Source organism: Danio aesculapii, chromosome 20 (assembly GCF_903798145.1).
Source record: "Danio aesculapii chromosome 20, fDanAes4.1, whole genome shotgun sequence".
Classification (NCBI taxonomy): Eukaryota; Metazoa; Chordata; class Actinopteri; order Cypriniformes; family Danionidae; genus Danio; species Danio aesculapii.
The window spans coordinates 44,084,378-44,104,603 of NC_079454.1; the positions used below are offsets into that span (position 1 = coordinate 44,084,378).

At 39.2% G+C, this 20,226-nt stretch overlaps 1 protein-coding gene across 1 annotated transcript; it reads left to right on the plus strand.

The window, feature by feature from the left end:
* The first annotated feature begins 944 nt into the window (after window positions 1–944).
* On the plus strand, window positions 945–19,146 carry unc93a (unc-93 homolog A). Its single transcript, XM_056445407.1, has 8 exons — window positions 945–1,126; window positions 3,300–3,481; window positions 5,608–5,837; window positions 5,921–6,046; window positions 8,424–8,641; window positions 10,579–10,714; window positions 11,285–11,416; window positions 17,994–19,146. The coding sequence occupies exons 1-8, from the start codon at window positions 1,028–1,030 to the stop codon at window positions 18,284–18,286; spliced, it is 1,416 nt and encodes a 471-aa protein (XP_056301382.1). The 5' UTR covers window positions 945–1,027; the 3' UTR covers window positions 18,287–19,146.
* Window positions 19,147–20,226: the final 1,080 nt, after the last annotated feature.

Consider the following 20,226-nt stretch of genomic DNA (forward strand, 5'->3'; position numbering starts at 1 on the left):
TTTTTGGGGAACACTTAATTGTTTTATACTCAATCTACTTAAATTTGTAAAATGTGTAAGTTAACTTCTGTGTTGAGACAACATGAAGGGATTGTGTGAAACCCTACATTTTTTACAGTTGCAGTTTTAACTGCTTGGGTTCGTCCATATTCACTCAAATTGTGGGGGTGGGACAACTCAGCATTTTCAGCTGTTTAAGTCCACATGAACAAAACTGGCTCAGATGGTTTTACAGTATTGTTTTTCAATGCCTGTTTACAGTGATGCTATGGTAACTGAGCTTATAGGTGCAAAAGGCAGTGTGTTACAGCCTAATATCTAGGCTAATAACCGAAAGGTTGTAGGTTCAAACTATGCAAGGGGCCTTTTACTCAACACTTAATCAGTTTAATTACCAATTCGGTTCTGTAAACATTGTAATAGCATGCAGAAGAAAAAAACAATAGTCTCCTTGAGCATATGATAACTAATTTAAACCAAATGTAAACAATTTCTCCTCTATAGATTTAGTGAGAACAAACTGAGCAATAATATCAGTAATTTAAATATATTACTGTAAAAATCTGCAGCACGTTTTGCTTGATGTGACAACACATGTCAGATAATACTCGAGAGAAAATTAGCACAATAAAACAATCATCACACTGACGTCATAAAACTTCTCACTTAACCACTGCACGAAGGCTACTAGCACAATTTTAATCTTGTTGTATTTACATTTTATCTTCAGTGTTAACATTCAGTATTTTTAGAACGGCAATGTGTGTTTTTCCAACTTTGGATATGTTAAAAACACTTTTAGTGACTGATAAGAGATCAGCAGTTTGCCTTTCATTGACCCAGGTTTAGTCATCCAAATGCTGCATCCCTTTACGACTACATTACACGAACTTTGACCTACAGCATGTTCATGCTCGCTATATTAGCTCAGTGTGAATTCCAAGTCAATCTAGTATCTGGTTTATTTTAAACTGACACGTTTTGCTGAAGGAATTTCTCCCTTTGGAAGCATTTACATGATTTCAAGATGAAAAAACTTATGAGCCGAAACACCAAAAATGTCTTGGTGGTCTCTTTTGGATTTTTGCTATTATTCACAGCATATGGAGGGCTGCAAAGTTTACAGGTAACAGATTATATGATACATATCAGAGATTATCAATTGTGTTGTTTTGTGGACTAGGAATTTTACCTAATAAATTGAGTAAATGTGGCTTTTAAAGTGATCAATCGACTTTAGCTAAAATGTAAACCTGTTTCCTCAAATTATTAAGTAACTAAACTATGTACATAATTATAATAAGTCAATTAAGTTACAATGGATTTACTTGCTTTAAGTCAACTTGCCTCTTTTAAAGCAACGACTTTACTCAAAATATTAAAATAACTACAATGAAAAAAGGATTCATTGGATTTACTAAATTGTTTTAAGGTAACTTGCTGCAAACAATTTATACGGGCTGAATTTAAACAAACAAATCAAATTTAGCAATGTTCAACAGCCCATATACACTTTGTGCAACCAGTTACCTTAAAATGTATTGTAATTGGTTTTTGCTTCAATAAAATTGATGCCTAATAACTTAAAATGAAAACAAAGTGATTGACTTTTCTTAAATTTAAGCATTTCTCTACATGGGTTGCATCATGATGGTAAATAATCATTTATTAGAATTATACAGGGTTTCATCAAGTCAAATTTAAGACTTTTAAAAACCCATTTAAGAGCATTATGAATGAAATTTTAGACTTATAAAGGGCTAAACACAAAGGATTTTTTATAATGGCTCAGTTGGACCAATGGAATTGGAAAAACCAAATGGAGTTATTTCTTAACCACATAATTTAATGTGTCAAAACAAGAAAATTCTTTTTTTCAACATAATGATTCTGCTTTTTTTAATGACAAGTTTAATATTGTTAAAAGTATATTTATTATAAAGAAAACTACATGAATAATATATTTATATTTGTTTGCTTTTGATTAAATATTATTTCCACTCACAATTTCTTCTGTAAATAGTTTTTGTGTAAATGGAAGATTACGTAAAGGGATATATTGCTTGTATTATCATGAGAAATTGTGTAATTATTTTTAGTTTTCCTTTCCTGATTAGAGAATTTAATGAAAAAAAATTAATAAAAAAAAACTGTGTGTATATATATATATACACACACACACACAGTTGAAGTCACAATTATTAGCCTTCCTGAATTATTAGCGGCAATGCAGTGTCAGTTGGCATTTCTGTGTGGAGTTTGCATGTTCTCCCCTTGTTAGCGTGGGTTTCTTACGAGTGCTCCGGTTTCCCCCACAGTCCAAACACATGCACTTTAGGTGAATCAGGTAAGCTGGAAATGGGAGTGTATGAGTGTTTCCAAGTGATTGGTTACTGCTGGAAGGGCATCCGCTGCGTAAAACATATGCTGGATAAGTTGGCGGATAATTCCTCTGTGGTGACCCAAGATTAATGTTGGAACTAAGCCAAAAAGAAAATGAATGAATGAATGAAATTCAGTCAAACTGTTCGTAACTTTTTAGGACCCCGCAGACATCCTGTTATAGGTTATAAAAACTGGATGAATATGACTGAAAATATGGTTACTTGTTCTATAATGTCTGATTATTTGTGCCAAAAAGACGAGACATTCAATATCGGTGTATTAAATGACATTTACAAATGTGATTTCATACACACCCAAAGCATATTATATACAAATAAAGCGCACATTTGACGTTTTCATTTAATTTTTTCAATAATATGTCAAAATATGGAAGAAATAAAGTTCAGTGTTCCTTGTAAGAGATATATTAATGTAAAAATGAAACAACATACTACTTCTGAATTGTACTAATCAAAACAAAACAAACATTCATTAATTTTCCTTCGGCTTAGTCCCTTATTTATCAGGGGTTGCCACAGTGGAATGAACCACCAGCTTTTCCAGCATACTGTATGTTTTACGCAGCGGATACTCTTCCAGCCACAACCCAGTACTGAAAAACACCCATAAACACTCACATTTACACACACTCATACACTACGGCCAATTTAGCTTCCCCAATTCACCTATAGCACATGTCTTTGGACTGTGGGGGAAACCAGAGCACCCGGAGGAAACCCACGCCAACACAGGGAGAACATGCAGACTCCACACAGAAATGCCAATTGACCAGTCATTATTACTTATTTGTATTGTTAACTAACTGTTGCATTGTTAACTAAATGTGTGTCTCACTGATTAGTATTGATTAGTTGCTTTATTTATACTGACAGTAGAGTGTTTGTATGTTACAGAGCAGTCTCAATGCTGAGGAAGGAATGGGTGTGATATCGCTCAGTGTCATCTATGGAGCCATCATTCTGTCCTCGATGTTTCTGCCACCAATTATGATCAAAAATCTGGGCTGTAAATGGACCATTGTCCTTTCTATGGGTTGTTACGTGGCATACTCTTTCGGAAACCTTGCGCCAGGCTGGTGCGTTGCCATTTCTCTACCTTATGTGCTTACAGTAATATTGTGAAAAAAATTATGATTTTCAGCATCACGTGATTCTTCAGAAATCATTCTAATCTACTTTTTAAATGATGAAATATTGAATACTGTTTTCGGGTCAAAGAATTTGCTCCACTGTTTAGTCAAATGTCATTTGCCAGGGCAGACTTTTTTGGGTGATTTGGGGGCCCTAAACGATTCCAGGTATGGGGCCGTAGTAATAAAACTCAAAACATTCTCTTTCTCTATAGATTTTTTTTCTCTGTAGAGTCATGCTTTTTTTGTAATAAAACTGCAAATTAAAAATATATTTTAAGAGGAACCTTTATCTTTTTAATGTAAACTTAAATATAATTCACAAATAAAAACAAGTTCACAAATTATTACTTCATTCATTCATTTTCTTTTCGGCTTAGTCCCTTTATTAATCAGAGGTCGCCACAGCGGAATGAACCACCAACTTATCCAGCATATGTTTTACGCAATGGATGCCCTTCCAGCCACAACCCAAAACCCACACACACTCATACACTACAGACAATTTAGCTTATTCAATTCACCTATACCGCATGTCTTTGGACTGTGGGGGAAACCGGAGCACCCGGAGAAAACTCACACGAACACGGGGAGAACATGCAAACTCCATACAGAAATGCAAACTGACCCAGCTGAGGCTTGAACCAACGACCTTCTTGCTGTGAGGCGATCGTGCTACCCACTACGCCACCATGACACCTGTTCACAAATTATATACAGTTAATAATTAGCCTCATTTGGCCTCATTTTATTATTTGCATGTGCAGTACGGAGAGAATGTTCCACTATTCAAGGAAAAAAAGTAATAACATTAAAATCTTAATGGTTATAGACATATTTTACAATATATGATAGAAAGTTTATATATATATGATCATTATATGCTTCCTGGCATTGGTTGGGGCCCCCTAATTCCCCCGGGCCCTAAGTGGCTGCTTACCTTGCTTATTGGTTAAGTAAGCCCCTGGTCATCTGAACACAAATTATTTCTAAAATTATGATGTTCACTACAGTTTCTGGACTTGCTGTATTAAAACAGACATCAATAGTTTTTTTATTATCGGTTTATAAAAGATAAATCACTTTCAGAGCATCTCAGATTAGGCATGAAAACACTGTAAAAAAATTATTGCTGCTTTAAATGTTTTAGTTGAATCACTTTTCTAGTTATCTCAACTTACATCGATCAAATTGACAAAAATATTAAGTTAAACATTGTAAAAGTTAAAAATTTAGGTTGAAAGCTGCTTAACTTCTTAAAATAAGTTAAAACAAAATAAAAAATATGTGTTGTCTTAACTTTTTGTTTACAGTATATAACCAATAATATAATAAGAATTCATCAAATTGTAAATTAGTACTTTTTGTTGTTTGCTTTTGGCATTTGAGCCTAAAGTAGTAGCTGTCACATAAGACATAAATACAGACTTAAAGAGATAGTTCCTCCAAAAATGAAAATGTACAGTTAATTTTCTCAGCCTCAGGCCTGTATAACTTTGACATTTTTTTAGTTTTAAACTGGCTAGATCAGGCATGTCCAAGCTCGGTCCTGGAGGGCCGGTGTCCTGCAAAGTTTAGTTCCAACCCCAATCAGACACACCTGGGCTAGCTAATCAAGCACTTACTAGGCTTTCTAGAAACATCCGTGCAGGTGTGTTGAGGCAAGTTGGAGCTAAAATCTGCAGGACACCGGCCCTCCAGGACCGAGTTTGGACACCCCTGGGCTAGATGGACCACAAGCTTTCCAATGATACCCAAAATCCCCACAAGTGGGATGCTGCCTAACAGGTTAAAGATTTTTTTGCTGAATCTGTGTCAATAGCTATGTTTCCATCCACCTATTTATTTACATTTTATTATCGAATAAAAGGTTTATCCTACTCAATTATGCATGCTTTTTATGCACATATCCAAAATGTGTGCATAACTGAGTAGGATTTTTATGTGTTAATAAAAATGTACATAAACTACAATGGAAACACTTTTACCGAACTAAGTAATGTGATTTTGTGTCGCCCGCAATGCATTTCTGTACCTTTCTAAATTAAATTATAGATTTATTTTGTCTGCAGGGCCAGTCTGATGACTACCTCTGCCATCCTGGGAATGGGAGGTTCACCGCTGTGGTCTGCAAAATGCACTTATCTTACAATAAGTGGAAACAGGCAAGGCCAGAAATACAACAAAAAAGGCCAGGATCTCATCAACCAATATTTTGGAGTCTTTTTCTTCATCTTTCAGTCTTCTGCAGTATGGGGAAACCTCATGTCATCTCTGATATTTGGCCAGGACCAAAATATAGGTACAGCTGAATTAAAACCTTGCTAATGTACCTGTTATTTTTTTGGTGATTGTATATGCATTGAGTGTTTATTTTTTTATTAGTTGAAGTCCCCGAGGAGAACCTGGAGTTCTGTGGTGTGTCAACATGCCTGGACAATTTCACTGTCATAGGAAACTCAACCCGTCCATCAAAACACCTCGTCGATACACTACTAGGCTGTTACATCGGTAGGTAGTAACAATATCTGTAATCATATTTTTATCCAAAACACTTTAGGGTTTATTAAAATAAGTGTTTCCCCTCAATTATTTAATTTATTTATTATAAATTCTGTGTCTTCCATTTATATTATTCTGAATTAAATTTTAACTGCAATAATCTAAATAGTAAAACTTAAAAGTGTGGCACGGTGGCTCAGTGGTTAGCACTGTTGCCTCACAGAAATAAGGTCGCAGGTTCGAGTCCCGGCTGGGCCAATTGGCATTTCTGTGTGGAGTTTGCATGTTCTCCTCATGTTCATGTGGGTTTCCTCTGGGTGCTCCGGTTTCCCTCACAGTCCAAACACATAGTGTGTAAATGTGAGAATGTATGGGTGTTTCAAAGTACTGGGTTGCAGTTGGAAAGGCATTCGCAGTGTAGAAATATATGCTGCAATAGTTAGGGGTTTATTCCGCTGTGGCAACCCCTGATAAATAAGGGATGAAGCAGACGGAAAATGAATGAACCACACTTAAAAGTGACATATTTTGGGAGGAATTTTTTTAAAGCCTTTACACAATGTTCTTACTTCAGGTTAAAATCAACTGAATTTTAACTGTTGTTAGGTGATAAATATTATTTACCAATGAACAGAAACAAATAAATAAATAGCTGTAGCGGTGGCGGAGTGAGTAACACGATCGCCTCACAGCAAGAAGGTTGCTGGTTCGAATCCCAGCTGGGTCAGTAGGCATGTCCTTCGGGTGGTCTGGTTTCCCCCCACAGCCCAAAGATAAGCTCTATAGGTGAACTCAATTAGCTAAATTGGCCGTAGTGTATTTGTCTGAATGAGACTGTATGGCTGTTTCCTAGTAATGGGTTGCAGCTGTAAGGTCATCCGCTGCATACACATGCTGGATCAGTTAGCGGTTCATTCCGCTGTGGCACCCCCTGATTAATATAGGGACTAAGCAGAAAAGAAGATGAATGATTGAATGAAATGAATAAATGAAATAATGACATCTAAGATTTAATAATAGATGGCCATAATAAACTATTGCAGTACTGTATATGATCTTGTAACACAACATTGTGTTTGTAGGAGAACACTTCAGACGTGTTCAATAAATGTACTGTATCTTTTGTCTAGCTACTTTGCTACTTGCAGGGAACATTAACTACACTGTGGAAAATATCTGTTATTTAGCAGTTTTCTGTATCTTGTGTTCATGTTTTTAGTTTATTGCATTAGTTGCATTATAGGACTTTGATCTTTCTTCCAACCACTTTTAACCTCGAAAAGTTTGAAAAAGTGACTTTTATTAGCATTTGTAATAGTTTAAAGTGATATATTGTCAGGGCTGGTGTGGTATTTTACGCTACAAAAACCTTGTAATAAACTGGCAGTACATTTATATACTAGTACATACAGTTGAAGTCAGAATTATTAGCCACCCTTTGAATTTTTTTTTCTTTTTTAAATATTTCCAAAATGATGTTTAACAGAGCAAGGAAATTTTCACAGTATGTCTGATAATAGTTTTTTTCTGGAGAAAGTCTGATTTGTTTTATTTCGGCTAGAATAAAATTTTATTTTTTAAAAACTATTTTAAGGTCAAAATTTTTAGCCCCTTTAAACTATATATTTTTACAGAACAAACCATCATTATACAATAACTTGCCTAATTACCCTAACCTGCCTAGTTAACCTAATTAATCTAGTTAAGCCTTTAAATGTCACTTTAAGCTGTATAGAAGTGTCTTGAAAAATATCTAGTCAAATATTATTTACTGTCATCATGACAAAGATAACATAAATCACACCTGAAACTTGCCTATAGCACTTATTCACTGCTGCTCTTATAGTTGTGTAAATTGCTTCCTTGTCCTCATTTGTAAGTCGCTTTAGATAAAAGCGTCTGCTAAATGACTAAATGTAAATGTAAATCAGTTATTAGAAATGAGTTATTAAAACTATTATGTTTAGAAATGTGTTGAAAAAAAAATTCTCTTCGTTAAACAGAAATTGGGGGAAAAAATAAACAGGGGGGCTAATAATTCAGGGGGCTAATAATTCTGACTTCAACTGTATATAATTTCTTATACATTACAGTACTTCAAACAACTAAAATGTCAATAAAAGTCACTTTGTTACACTGTAGAGTTGAATTTTTAACATCAAAAGATCATCATTCAACAGAGCAGAAATCAAGCTCCAATAATGCAATTCACAACCCATAAATGGAAAACACTTGCAAATCACAAAATACAAAAACTGTGTGGTTAGCGGGAAAGCTAACTGAGTTACTATCAAGCTTCAGAATAATGCAGCTAAGCAAGTAGATAAGCTATTTGTAGCTAGCTACTCACCAACACTGCGAACCAAATGTGTCCTTCTCCATTCAGGTGTGGGGCTTCTGGCCATTATTTTCGTGGCGGTGTTCCTGGACAACATAGATCGAGATCAGGCTAAAGAGTTTCGCACTACTAAGGGCAACAAATCCTTTTGGAGCACCTTTCTGGCCACCTTCAAGCTCCTGAGAGACCCCAGACTGTTGCTGCTCATCCCGTTGACTATGTACAGTGGATTTGAGCAAAGTTTCCTTTCTGGCGAATACACAAAGGTAAAATACAAACTGTGATATATATTTGTTAACAGGTTCTGTATACCATTTTGTGATTCACAGGTTTTGTTTTGTTTATTTATGCTTATGAATTGCATTATGGGAGCTTGATCTCTGCTCTGTTGACTTCTGATGTTGAAAATACAACTGTGTCATTTATCAAAGTGACTTTTTAGCAGTTTGAAACAACATATTGTATAAGAAAAGTAATATAGAGAAAATTAAGTTGGAAAAATAACAAAGAAAGTAAGCTACTGACTGTTTATTACCAGTTTTTTGTACAGTAATTTACTAAACCAGCCAGAGGCATGTTTCCCAAACAACGACGTAACTCGCAGCTGAACTATCATGGTACGATGCATCATTTGCGAAAAGAACAATGTAGTGACGAGTGTTTCCCAAAACGCGTAATTTCTCTGTTGTAGATCCATCGTTTGAACCAAGTTAGTTATAACGTAAAACGCCCATAATGTTGCTCTAAACGGGGTGGTAACAACTTCTTTAGAGAAGGACCTCATAATTTATTTGTGCAAATTATATTGTTTTACACGTACACGCATTAAAAAACTCCAATATTAGTTTTGGTAAATACATGAACTCGTTTTCCATATTATTAAAATATATGTAAATGGCAGATATAGGGCCTTTGTTTACATATTCTATACTAAAATATAAAACCACTTACTTGTGTATTCTAATATCATAAATAAATCAAATAAATAAATAAATAATGAGGTGATTGATTTATTAAGAAATGAAATTTTATATTTATCATTTATTAGGAAATGAAACAAATCCTACTTTAATAATAATATAACTGATGATAATTAATTTTTTGTCTACTTTTACAATTTGGCCAATGCAAACCACTGCAGAATGTTCTAACCAGCAGGCCCATGTCATATACAGCACCGATACACTTAATAAATAACCTACTATAACTTAAAAACATTAATGTATGGTACGTTTTTGGCTTTCACAAGCTTTGGAGATGTAACATAAATTCCGCTTTTAAATAATAAGTCACCTATAGCTTTCGTCATGTGCCATGGCTGTGTTCAAAATGACATCAATGTTAAGTGCAGTGCAAAGGGAGCGCAATTGTAAGCATGAAGATCGCTAAACTGAACTGTGAAAATACTTTGAAAGCAAATTACACCTACGAGAGATGACTTTAATGCTTTTTAAAAAAAATTATTCCAAGACCAAACGTTAGAATGTTCTAAACGAATAGGACATAGGGGGGATAACAGGGTATAGAACACAGCCAGGTGTTGTTTCTAACTCACAGCCATGTTTCTAACTACAGCTCCAGACGTGTAGTCGCAAGCATACAAGTTTGTGACAGTTTGCAAATGTTCGTTGGAACGATGGATTAGGGAAACGCCAAATCAACAAACTATGTTTGTAGTGACACAACTTGCGACTTTGGTTGGCTAACCATGGTTTTCGGAAACGCACCCCAGAACGATATACAGTTGAAGTCAGAATTATTAGCCCTCATGAATTATTAGACCCCTCTATATTTTTTCCCCAATTTCTGTTTAACAGAAAGATGATTTTTTTCAACAGATTTCTAAACATAATAATTTTAATAACTCATTTCTAATAACTGATTTCTTTTACCTTTGCCATCATGACAGTACAGAAAATTTTACTAGATATTTTCAAGATACTAGTATTCAGCTTAAAGTGACATTTAAAGGCTTAACTTAAGGTTTCCCTCAACTGTATCACTTCAAACTATTACAAATCTCAATAAAAGTCACTTTTCCAAACTTTTCAACCACAATAGCTGTTGGAGGAAAGGTCAAGGTCCCATAACGCAATTCAAAACCCTTAATTTAGACATGTTTTTACAGTGAGGGGTGCATGTAAACTAACCCATACCAATGAAACATAACTTGAATGTGTTCGTGATTCTCTTCCCTCTGCAGAACTATGTGACTTGTGCGTTAGGAATACATTACGTTGGCTTCGTGATGATCTGCTTCGGAGCTTCAAACTCTCTGTGTTCATTTGCGTTTGGGAGACTGGCTCAGTACACTGGAAGAATCGCCCTCTTCTGCTTGGGTAATGCAAGAACTGGTTGACATAGAGTTGAAGTCAAAAAGATTAGCCAGTTTTTTCATATATTTTCTAAATGATGTTTAACAGGGCAAGGAATTTTTGATAATATTTTTTCTTCTGGAGAAAGTCTTATTTGTTTTATTTTGGCTAGAATAAAAGCAGTTTTTAAAGCCATTTTAAGGTCAATATGATTAGCCCCCTTAAGATGTTTTTTTTCGACTGACTACAGAACAAACTACTGTTATACAATGACTTGCCTAATTACCCTAGTTAAGCCTTTAAACATCACTTTAAACTGAATACTAGTACTTTGAAAAATATCTAGTAAAAGATGATGTACTTTCATCATGGTAAAGATAAAATAAATCAGTTATTAGAAATGAGTTATTAAAACTATTATGTTTAGAAATGTGTTAAAAAATCTCTCCGTTAAACAAAAATTGAGGAAAAGAATATACAGGGGGGCTACTCATTCAGGAGGGCTTATAAATCTGACTTCAACTGTATAATTAAAGGTTAAATACTGTTGCTTGGTAGAATTTATGCTCATTCAGTTTTTCTTCACTTTTACAGCTGCAGCAATAAATCTGGGCTCTTTTCTGGGTCTTTTGTACTGGAAGCCTCATCCAGACCAGTTGGCCGTCTTCTTCGTGTTTCCAGCCCTCTGGGGAATGGCGGATGCTGTGTGGCAAACACAAACCAATGGTGAGGGGCTCAGTGCAACTATAAGGTTGAGCTATTATAGCCAAGATAAAACTGATAGTTTTGGTTCAAAAATCTGATGAAGAGTCTGATAAAGTTTTTTTAAACATGCTAATCAACTAATCTAATGAAAGTGAATTGTCATTGCTGGGTTGATATCATGATCATAAATATGAAATAGACAGAGGCATGGATGGATAGATGGATGGATGGACGGATGGATAGACTGATAGATAGAACAACAGAACAATAGAGAGACAGACTGACAGATAGACAGATAGATAGATAGATAGATAGATAGATAGATAGATAGATAGATAGATAGATAGATAGATAGATAGATAGATAGATAGATAGATAGATAGATAGATAGATAGACAGACAGAGACAGTATAATAGTATAATAATAATAATAAAAATCATCATCATCATCATTAATATTATTAAAGTAGGATTCATTTCCTAATAAATAATAAATATTAAATGTCATTTCTTAATAAATAGCCTTATTATTTATTTATATGATTTATATATTATATTAGAATACGTGTTAGCTTTTGTAAGTTATTTTATGTTTTAGAATAGAATATGTAATGTTCTCAAGAATATTTGTAACGGAAACATTGGCCCTATATGTTCTATTTACATATATTTAAATTTATATGGAAAACTAATTACCAAAACTAATACTGGATTTTTTTTTTAATTTAGGTAAAACAATATAATTTGCACATTAAAATTATGGGGGGCTCTTTTCTAAAGAAGTTGATACCACCCTGTTTAGAGCATCACTATGGGCATTTTTACGTTATAACTAACATGGTTCAAACGATGGATCTGCAACTGTCACGGATTGGTCAGGCTCTCACGATCCCCACTCACGAAGATCACCATCACCTGACTTCTAATGAGCACACAGCTGCATCACATTCACGAGCACCAGATAAAAGCACAGCACTCCAGTCGCTCATTGTCCGGGCTCGTCTCGACGAAAGCGGACAACTGAGCGACCACTCAGCGTAGTCATCCTCAGCTAAAACAAACGCTTTACTTACCTGTTCTCTTTGTATTCCTCCTAGTCTTCCTGGTCCTCCCGAATCGTCCTGTCTTCCAGTCCTTCCAAGTCTGTGTCATCCTCTGTCAGCTGTATCTGGTGTGTGCTGTCCATCCTCGTGTATTCCTGTTACCCAGCCACGGAGGAAAAGACCCCAACATCATTCCTGATCCTCCTGGCTATCCTTCATGTGCTCCTTGTTGTCATTTAATAAACACCCTAACGTTTCCTTACCTCTGTCTCCTGTCCGCTTCATAACAGAAGCCCGGACCAATAACGACGACAACATGAGCACCCCCGATCACTTTCAAGAGCTGGTGGACCAGTTGAAGCGGATTCTACAGCCACCAGCTCCACTTTCCAACGCACCACCAGCACCGAGCACTTCCGCCTCCACAGTTTCTTCTTCGGCCCTTCCTTCCAGTCCCATGGCCCGACCAGCGCCCTACTCAGGCGGAGCGGGGGAGTGCAATGGTTTTCTGTTACAATGTTCCCTCATATTCGAAATGCAACCTTCTCTATATCCCACAGATAAGTCAAAGATCGCCTACATCGTATCACTACTCTCTGGACCTGCACTTAAATGGGCTGAGACGATCTGGAACCAAGCCGGGCCGGTCATGAATTCCATCACTACCTTCACGGAGTATTTCAAAGAGGTGTTTGGACGTTCTGATGGGGAAGTAGCCGCTGGAGAGCAGCTGTATCATCTAAAGCAAGGTACTCTATCTACACAGGAATATGCTCTCCGGTTTCGCACTCTAGCAGCTGCAAGTGGATGGAATGAGAGATCGTTGTTGACCACGTACCGGCTCGGCTTGGAACCCACTCTCCGAATCCAGCTGGCCACATTAGATGATACTATGGGTCTGGAGAGATTCATCCAACATTCTCTCCGATGTTCCGATCGTCTCCGTTCCTATCAACAGGACACCATCACCCCCTCGTCTGCACTCCTCCAATCGCCTGAGTCAACAGCCTCTCCAGAACCAGAACCCATGATAATAGAGTCTGGAAGACTGACATCAGCGGAACGACAGAGGAGGCTGACCCGGGGTCTGTGTCTATACTGCGGTGTCAGTGGACACACCCGTATGGAGTGTCCCCTTCGTCCCATTCGGACTTCAGTGAGTGTATTCAGTACGAATATTGAACAATGTAAACCACTTACTACCACCGTACAAATAACTACTGCCTCTATTTCTCTCCTTGTCACAGCCCTCATCGACTCCGGGTCAGCAGGGAACTTCATCTCCCAATCCCTCTGTCGTCAACTCCACCTACGTACTGAGGCGTCCTCGCATATATACCAGATACAACCGATAACCCAGTGCACTCGATCTTCGACCCGTATCCATCGACAATGCGAAGACATCCTTCTTCAAGTGGGGTTGTTACATCAAGAGAGGATTCAATTTCTGGTTCTGGAGGGTGCAAATATGGACATCATTCTAGGGCGCCCGTGGCTGGTGAAGCACGATCCCATCATCTCTTGGGGCACAGGAGAGATAAAGAAATGGGGATCTGGATGTACACCTACCTGTTTTCCAAATCTCCCTCTTCAAGGTCGGAACCCCATTTCTTTGTTTACAACATCGGTCGAGAGTCCTCCTGAGAAGCAGTCTATCCACATTCCTAAGGAGTACAGCTCCTTTCATGATGTCTTCTGCCCCAAGAGAGCTTCCCAGCTACCGCCACATCGGCCATGGGACTGCGCGATCGACCTAGTTCCAGATGCCCAGTTGCCAAGAGGTAGGATCTACCCGCTCTCGCTTCCAGAGAATCAGGCAATGGAAGATTACATAAGGGAGGCTCTGAGTCAGGGGTACATACGTCACTCAAAATCACCAGCCGCCTCAAGCTTCTTCTTTGTGGCCAAGAAGGACGGAGGGCTGCGTCCATGCATCGACTACAGGGTCCTAAATAACGGTACAGTAAAATACCGATATCCCCTTCCTCTGGTACCAGCCGCTTTGGAACAGCTCCGAGAAGCTAAAGTCTTCACTAAATTGGACCTCCGCAGCGCGTATAATCTGATAAGAATACGTGAGGGGGACCAATGGAAGACAGCATTCGTGACCCCTACTGGCCACTATGAATATGAGGTCATGCCTTACGGTCTGGTCAACGCCCCCTCCGTATTCCAAAACTTCATTCATGAAGTCCTCCGGGAGTTTCTTCACCACTTTGTAATAGTGTACATAGATGACATCCTCATTTACTCCCGGAGTGAGGCCGAACATCGCCAACACGTTGCGGAGGTCCTACACACATTGAGAGAACATCACCTCTACCTCAAAGCGGAGAAATGCTCATTCCACCAGAAGTCGATTCATTTCTTGGGATACATCATTGACCAAACCGGTATACGTATGGATGGGAAGAAAATTGAGGCTGTTCTATCCTGGTCAGAACCCACTTCCATTAAGGAGCTCCAGAGGTTTCTTGGGTTTGCTAACTTTTATAGACGGTTTATCAAGGACTACAGCAGGATTACATCACCTCTCACTAATCTCCTCAAGGGTAAACCCAAAGGACTGGAGTGGACCAAAGAAGCAGCCGCAGCCTTCCGCCTTCTTAAGAAGGAGTTCACAAGGGCCCCACTCCTGACTCATCCTGACCCAAATCTTCCTTTCGTGGTGGAAGTGGACGCATCCACCACCGGCGTCGGGGCAGTATTATCCCAACATCATGATACACCGCCCCGACTGCATCCCTGTGCCTATTTCTCTCGGAAGTTGAGCCCGGCGGAGCAGAATTACAGCATAGGAGACAGGGAGCTTCTAGCAATCAAGCTAGCCTTGGAGGAGTGGCGTCACTGGTTGGAGGGAGCCAAACATCCGTTCCAGGTGATCACAGATCACAAAAACCTCCAATATATCAAAGAGGCCAAGAGACTATGTCCACGTCAAGCCAGATGGTCACTTTTCTTCTCACGTTTTGATTTCTCCATTTCCTATCGTCCAGGACCCAAGAATCTAAGAGCAGACGCTCTCTCTCGTTTACACGAGCATCACGATCATGAAGAACTCCCAACGAAGATTCTTCCCGAACACATCTCCATTTGTCCGATCACCTGGAACGTTCCTCCAGTCGTTGCCACTCCGGAAGCCCCTGCTCCGCCGGGATGCCCTCCTCATCGGCAGTTCATACCACCTGAACACCGGGTAGATCTGATCCACTCCTTACATACCTCGCTAGGCACTGGACATCCAGGGATCAACAATACTCTCTCGCTAGTATCCCAACGATTCTGGTGGCCAAACATGGCAAGGGATGTGAGGCAATATGTTCAGGGCTGTAAGGACTGTGCCCAATCCAAGAGCCCACGTCATCTACCCGCTGGAAAGCTCCATCCCTTGCCGATTCCGAACCGTCCCTGGTCACACCTAGGAGTGGACTTTATCACTGACCTCCCCTCGTCAGAAGGTAATACCTGTATTCTAGTCATCGTAGATAGATTCTCAAAGTTTGTCAAACTAATCCCTCTGAAAGGTCTTCCCACAGCCTTTGAAACAGCCGACAATATCTTTAATCAAGTCTTCAGGTCATTTGGTATTCCAGAAGATATTGTGTCGGACAGAGGTCCACAGTTCATCTCACGTCTATGGAAAGCCTTCTTCAAGCTCCTAGGTGTGGCCGTCAGCCTCTCTTCTGGATATCATCCCCAAACCAACGGGCAGACAGAGAGGAAGATTCAGGAGGTGGGACGGTTCCTGAGGACCTTCTGCAGTGGTCACCAGAGCTCCTGGAGCCAGTATTTGGGCTGGGCAGAATATGCCCAAAATTCACTGCGGCAACCCTCCACCGGACTCACGCCATTCCAGTGCGTCCTGGGCTTCCAACCACCGCTCTTTCCCTGGGATGGCGAACCATCTGATGTCCCCGCAGTGGATCACTGGTTCCGGGAGAGCGAGAGAGTCTGGGACGAGGCTCATCAACATCTGCAGAGGGCAGTCCGTCGAAGCAAGGTAACCGCCGATAGAAGAAGGTCTGAAGAACCCAGATACACACCCGGACAAAAGGTGTGGCTATCCACCCGGGACAAACGCATGCGACTGCCCTCTCGCAAGTTAAGTCCCCGATTTGTTGGTCCCTTCACCATCATGGAACAGGTTAACCCCGTCACCTACAAACTACAATTACCCTCTCACTACCGTATTCACCCTACATTCCACGTATCACTCCTGAAACCCTATCACGATCCTGTTCTTCCCTCCACAGAGCCTGACCACGAAGAGGAACCCCCTCCTCCACTGCTCCTAGAAGAAGGAGCCGTCTACGCAGTGAAGGAGATCTTGCGTTCCCGACGTCGTGGTGGCCAGTTGGAGTACCTGGTGGACTGGGAAGGGTACGGCCCCGAAGAAAGGACATGGGTTCCCAGAGCTGATATTCTCGATCCTAGTCTCATGGTGGAGTTTCATGAGAGCCACCCTGAGTTCCCAGCGCCTAGAGGCAGAGGGAGACCACCACGGCGTCGGAGGTGTCGGCCCTCAGGAGCGGGCCCTGGGGAGGGGGGTACTGTCACGGATTGGTCAGGCTCTCACGATCCCCACTCACGAAGATCACCATCACCTGACTTCTAATGAGCACACAGCTGCATCACATTCACGAGCACCAGATAAAAGCACAGCACTCCAGTCGCTCATTGTCCGGGCTCGTCTCGACGAAAGCGGACAACTGAGCGACCACTCAGCGTAGTCATCCTCAGCTAAAACAAACGCTTTACTTACCTGTTCTCTTTGTATTCCTCCTAGTCTTCCTGGTCCTCCCGAATCGTCCTGTCTTCCAGTCCTTCCAAGTCTGTGTCATCCTCTGTCAGCTGTATCTGGTGTGTGCTGTCCATCCTCGTGTATTCCTGTTACCCAGCCACGGAGGAAAAGACCCCAACATCATTCCTGATCCTCCTGGCTATCCTTCATGTGCTCCTTGTTGTCATTTAATAAACACCCTAACGTTTCCTTACCTCTGTCTCCTGTCCGCTTCATAACAGCAACAGACAAACTACAGGTTTTGGGAAACACTCGTCAATACATTGTTCTTTCATCATTCATCATCCCAAATGATGCATCGTACTATGATAGTTCAGCTGCAAGTTATGTCATTGTTTGGGAAACGCACCCCAGATAGACAGACAGGCAGACAGAGAGATAGAATGATAGATAGAACAATAGAACAATAGATAGATAAATTGACAGACAGACGTAGATAGATAGATAGATAGATAGATAGATAGATAGACAGACAGACAGACAGACAGACAGACAGACAGATAGATAGATAGAAGGATAGATAGATAGATAGATAGATAGATAGATAGATAGATAGATAGATAGATAGATAGATAGACAGATAGACAGATAGATAGATAGATAGATAGATAGATAGATAGATAGATAGATAGATAGATAGATAGATAGATGAATTTGAGTGTAGAGTAGAACAGATTTATGTATCTCCATTGCATTTCATTATCATCACCAAGTGTTTCTTTTATTTACTGTACTGTATTTTACTTTATTGCAGCACTTTATGGTATCCTCTTTGCTGAGAATAAAGAAGCAGCTTTTGCCAACTACCGCATGTGGGAGTCACTGGGTTTCGTCATAGCATTTGCTTACAGCACATTCATCTGCCTGTCCACCAAGATCTACATAGCTTTGGCAGTTCTGGCTCTTACTATGGTAACTTACCTTTATGTGGAGTACAACGAGTACAAGCATCCGACTCCACAAGTCACTGAGGACTTCCTCAAACCAATCAAGCCCGAGCTGAAAGACAACAAAGAAGACAATGTTATTTCCCAGACGCAACTGTAAATATATTTCTGGATGATATTTCTGCATTTGTATATACGGTTGAAGTCAAAATGATTCGCCCTCCTCTAAATTTTGTTTACTTTTTCAAATATTTCCCAAATGATGTTTAACAGCAAGGAATTTTTCACAGTATTTCCGATAATATTTTTTCTTCTTATTTGTTTTACTTTGGCTAGAATAAAAGCCGTTTTTAATTTTTAAAAAACATTTTAAGGTCAATATTATTAGTCCCTTAAGCAATATATTTTTTTCGATTGTCTACAGAACAAACCATCATTATACAGTTACCGCCCACTTTATCAGGTACACCTGTCCAACTGCTCATTAACGCTAATTTCTAATCAGCCAATCTTAGTCATGTAGACATGGTCAAGACGATCTGCTGCAGTTCAAATCGAGCATCAGAATGGGGAAGAAAGGTGAATTAAGTGACTTTGAACGTGGCATGGTTGTTGGTGTCAGACGGGCTGGACTGAGTATTTCAGAAACTGCTGATCTACTGGGATTTTCATGCACAACCATCTCTAGGGTTTACAAAGAATGGTCCGAAAGAGAGAAAATATCCAGTGAGCGGCATTTTTGTGGGTGCAAATACCTTGTTTATGCCAGAGGTCAGAGGAGAATGGCCAGACTGGTTCTGCTGGTCTGCAGAAGAGCATCTCTGAAAGCACAAAATTTCGAACCTTAACATGAAGGATTAGGCAGTTCTGAAGGCAAAATTGAGTCCAACCCTGTACTAGTAAGGTGTACCTAATAAAGTGGCCGATGTATGTACAATGATTTGCCTAATTACCCTAACTTGCCTAATTAACCTTGCTAAGCCTTTAATTGCCATTTAAGTTGAATACTAGTATCTTGAAAAATATCTAGTAAAATATTATGTGCTGTCATCAAGTTTTTAGAAATGAGTTATTAAAACGATTATGTTTAGAAATGTGTTGAAAAAATCTTCTCTCCATTAAACAGAAATTCGGGAAAAAATAAACAGAGGGGCTAATAATTCAACTGTATCTATATTTGTAAAATGTTTTTTTGTTGTTGTCTTTCAGAAATTATTTTTACAGCATGTTTACAGTATTGAAAAAGATTCCTGTTTTTGATATCTTTCTATAAATCTTATCAGTGTATTAATATTTCTTTGAATATGTTCAACATAGGTTCATTCTGAAAATGTGGCCCTATATACATTTCTGGAGATCATGAATTATGTAGCCTGAAGTACGTATGGCTGCATTCCATCTTTAAAACAAACGCTACGGGGCGGTATGACGCCAATACTTTTCTTGCTTACCAGCTGACTGCTTACCTCCGTATGGACGGCTTTCCTCAAGTTACCAGTTTGTCCAGTAGCTCACCATGTACGTTGGCAGACTTGAGACACAGGGAGGAATTGTCCACAATGACAGGGGTTCAAGTACGGTGAAGAACGGGTCCAGAAAGCAGCTAAGACAAAAACAGAGGGCAAAAAATTAAATAAACAATAAATAACAGGGTGAGAATGTGGTAAAATCTGAAAAAGTGATTAAAATCAGGTGAGGGCTTTTCTTTTTCTCGATTCCTTTTGAAAACTGTGGGTTGGGTTTAGCGAAGTGGGTGGGCAGGTCAATCGGTGCTTTTGAAAACACTATCGTTTGGGTTTAGGGAGAGAGGAGGGTGGGTCCGTCAGTGAGTCAGTCAGTCGCCAGCGTCCTCTGGTGTATTTAAGTGAGAACAGCAGGTGCGAATGGCACTCGTGAGAGAAATTTGAGATCTGAAAAAGAGTACACAGCAGCCTCTGGTGGATCTGCGATAACAATAACTGAAAAAAGTAGCTCCTGAGATGTATTTTGTGCTTTCCAAAAATGTATATTTTCAGAATGAGCCTGGGTTGAATATGTTTGTTGTGTCCTTCACAGTAAGTAACAAACAGAATGAATAAGTTAAATATGTCTGGTTAACAC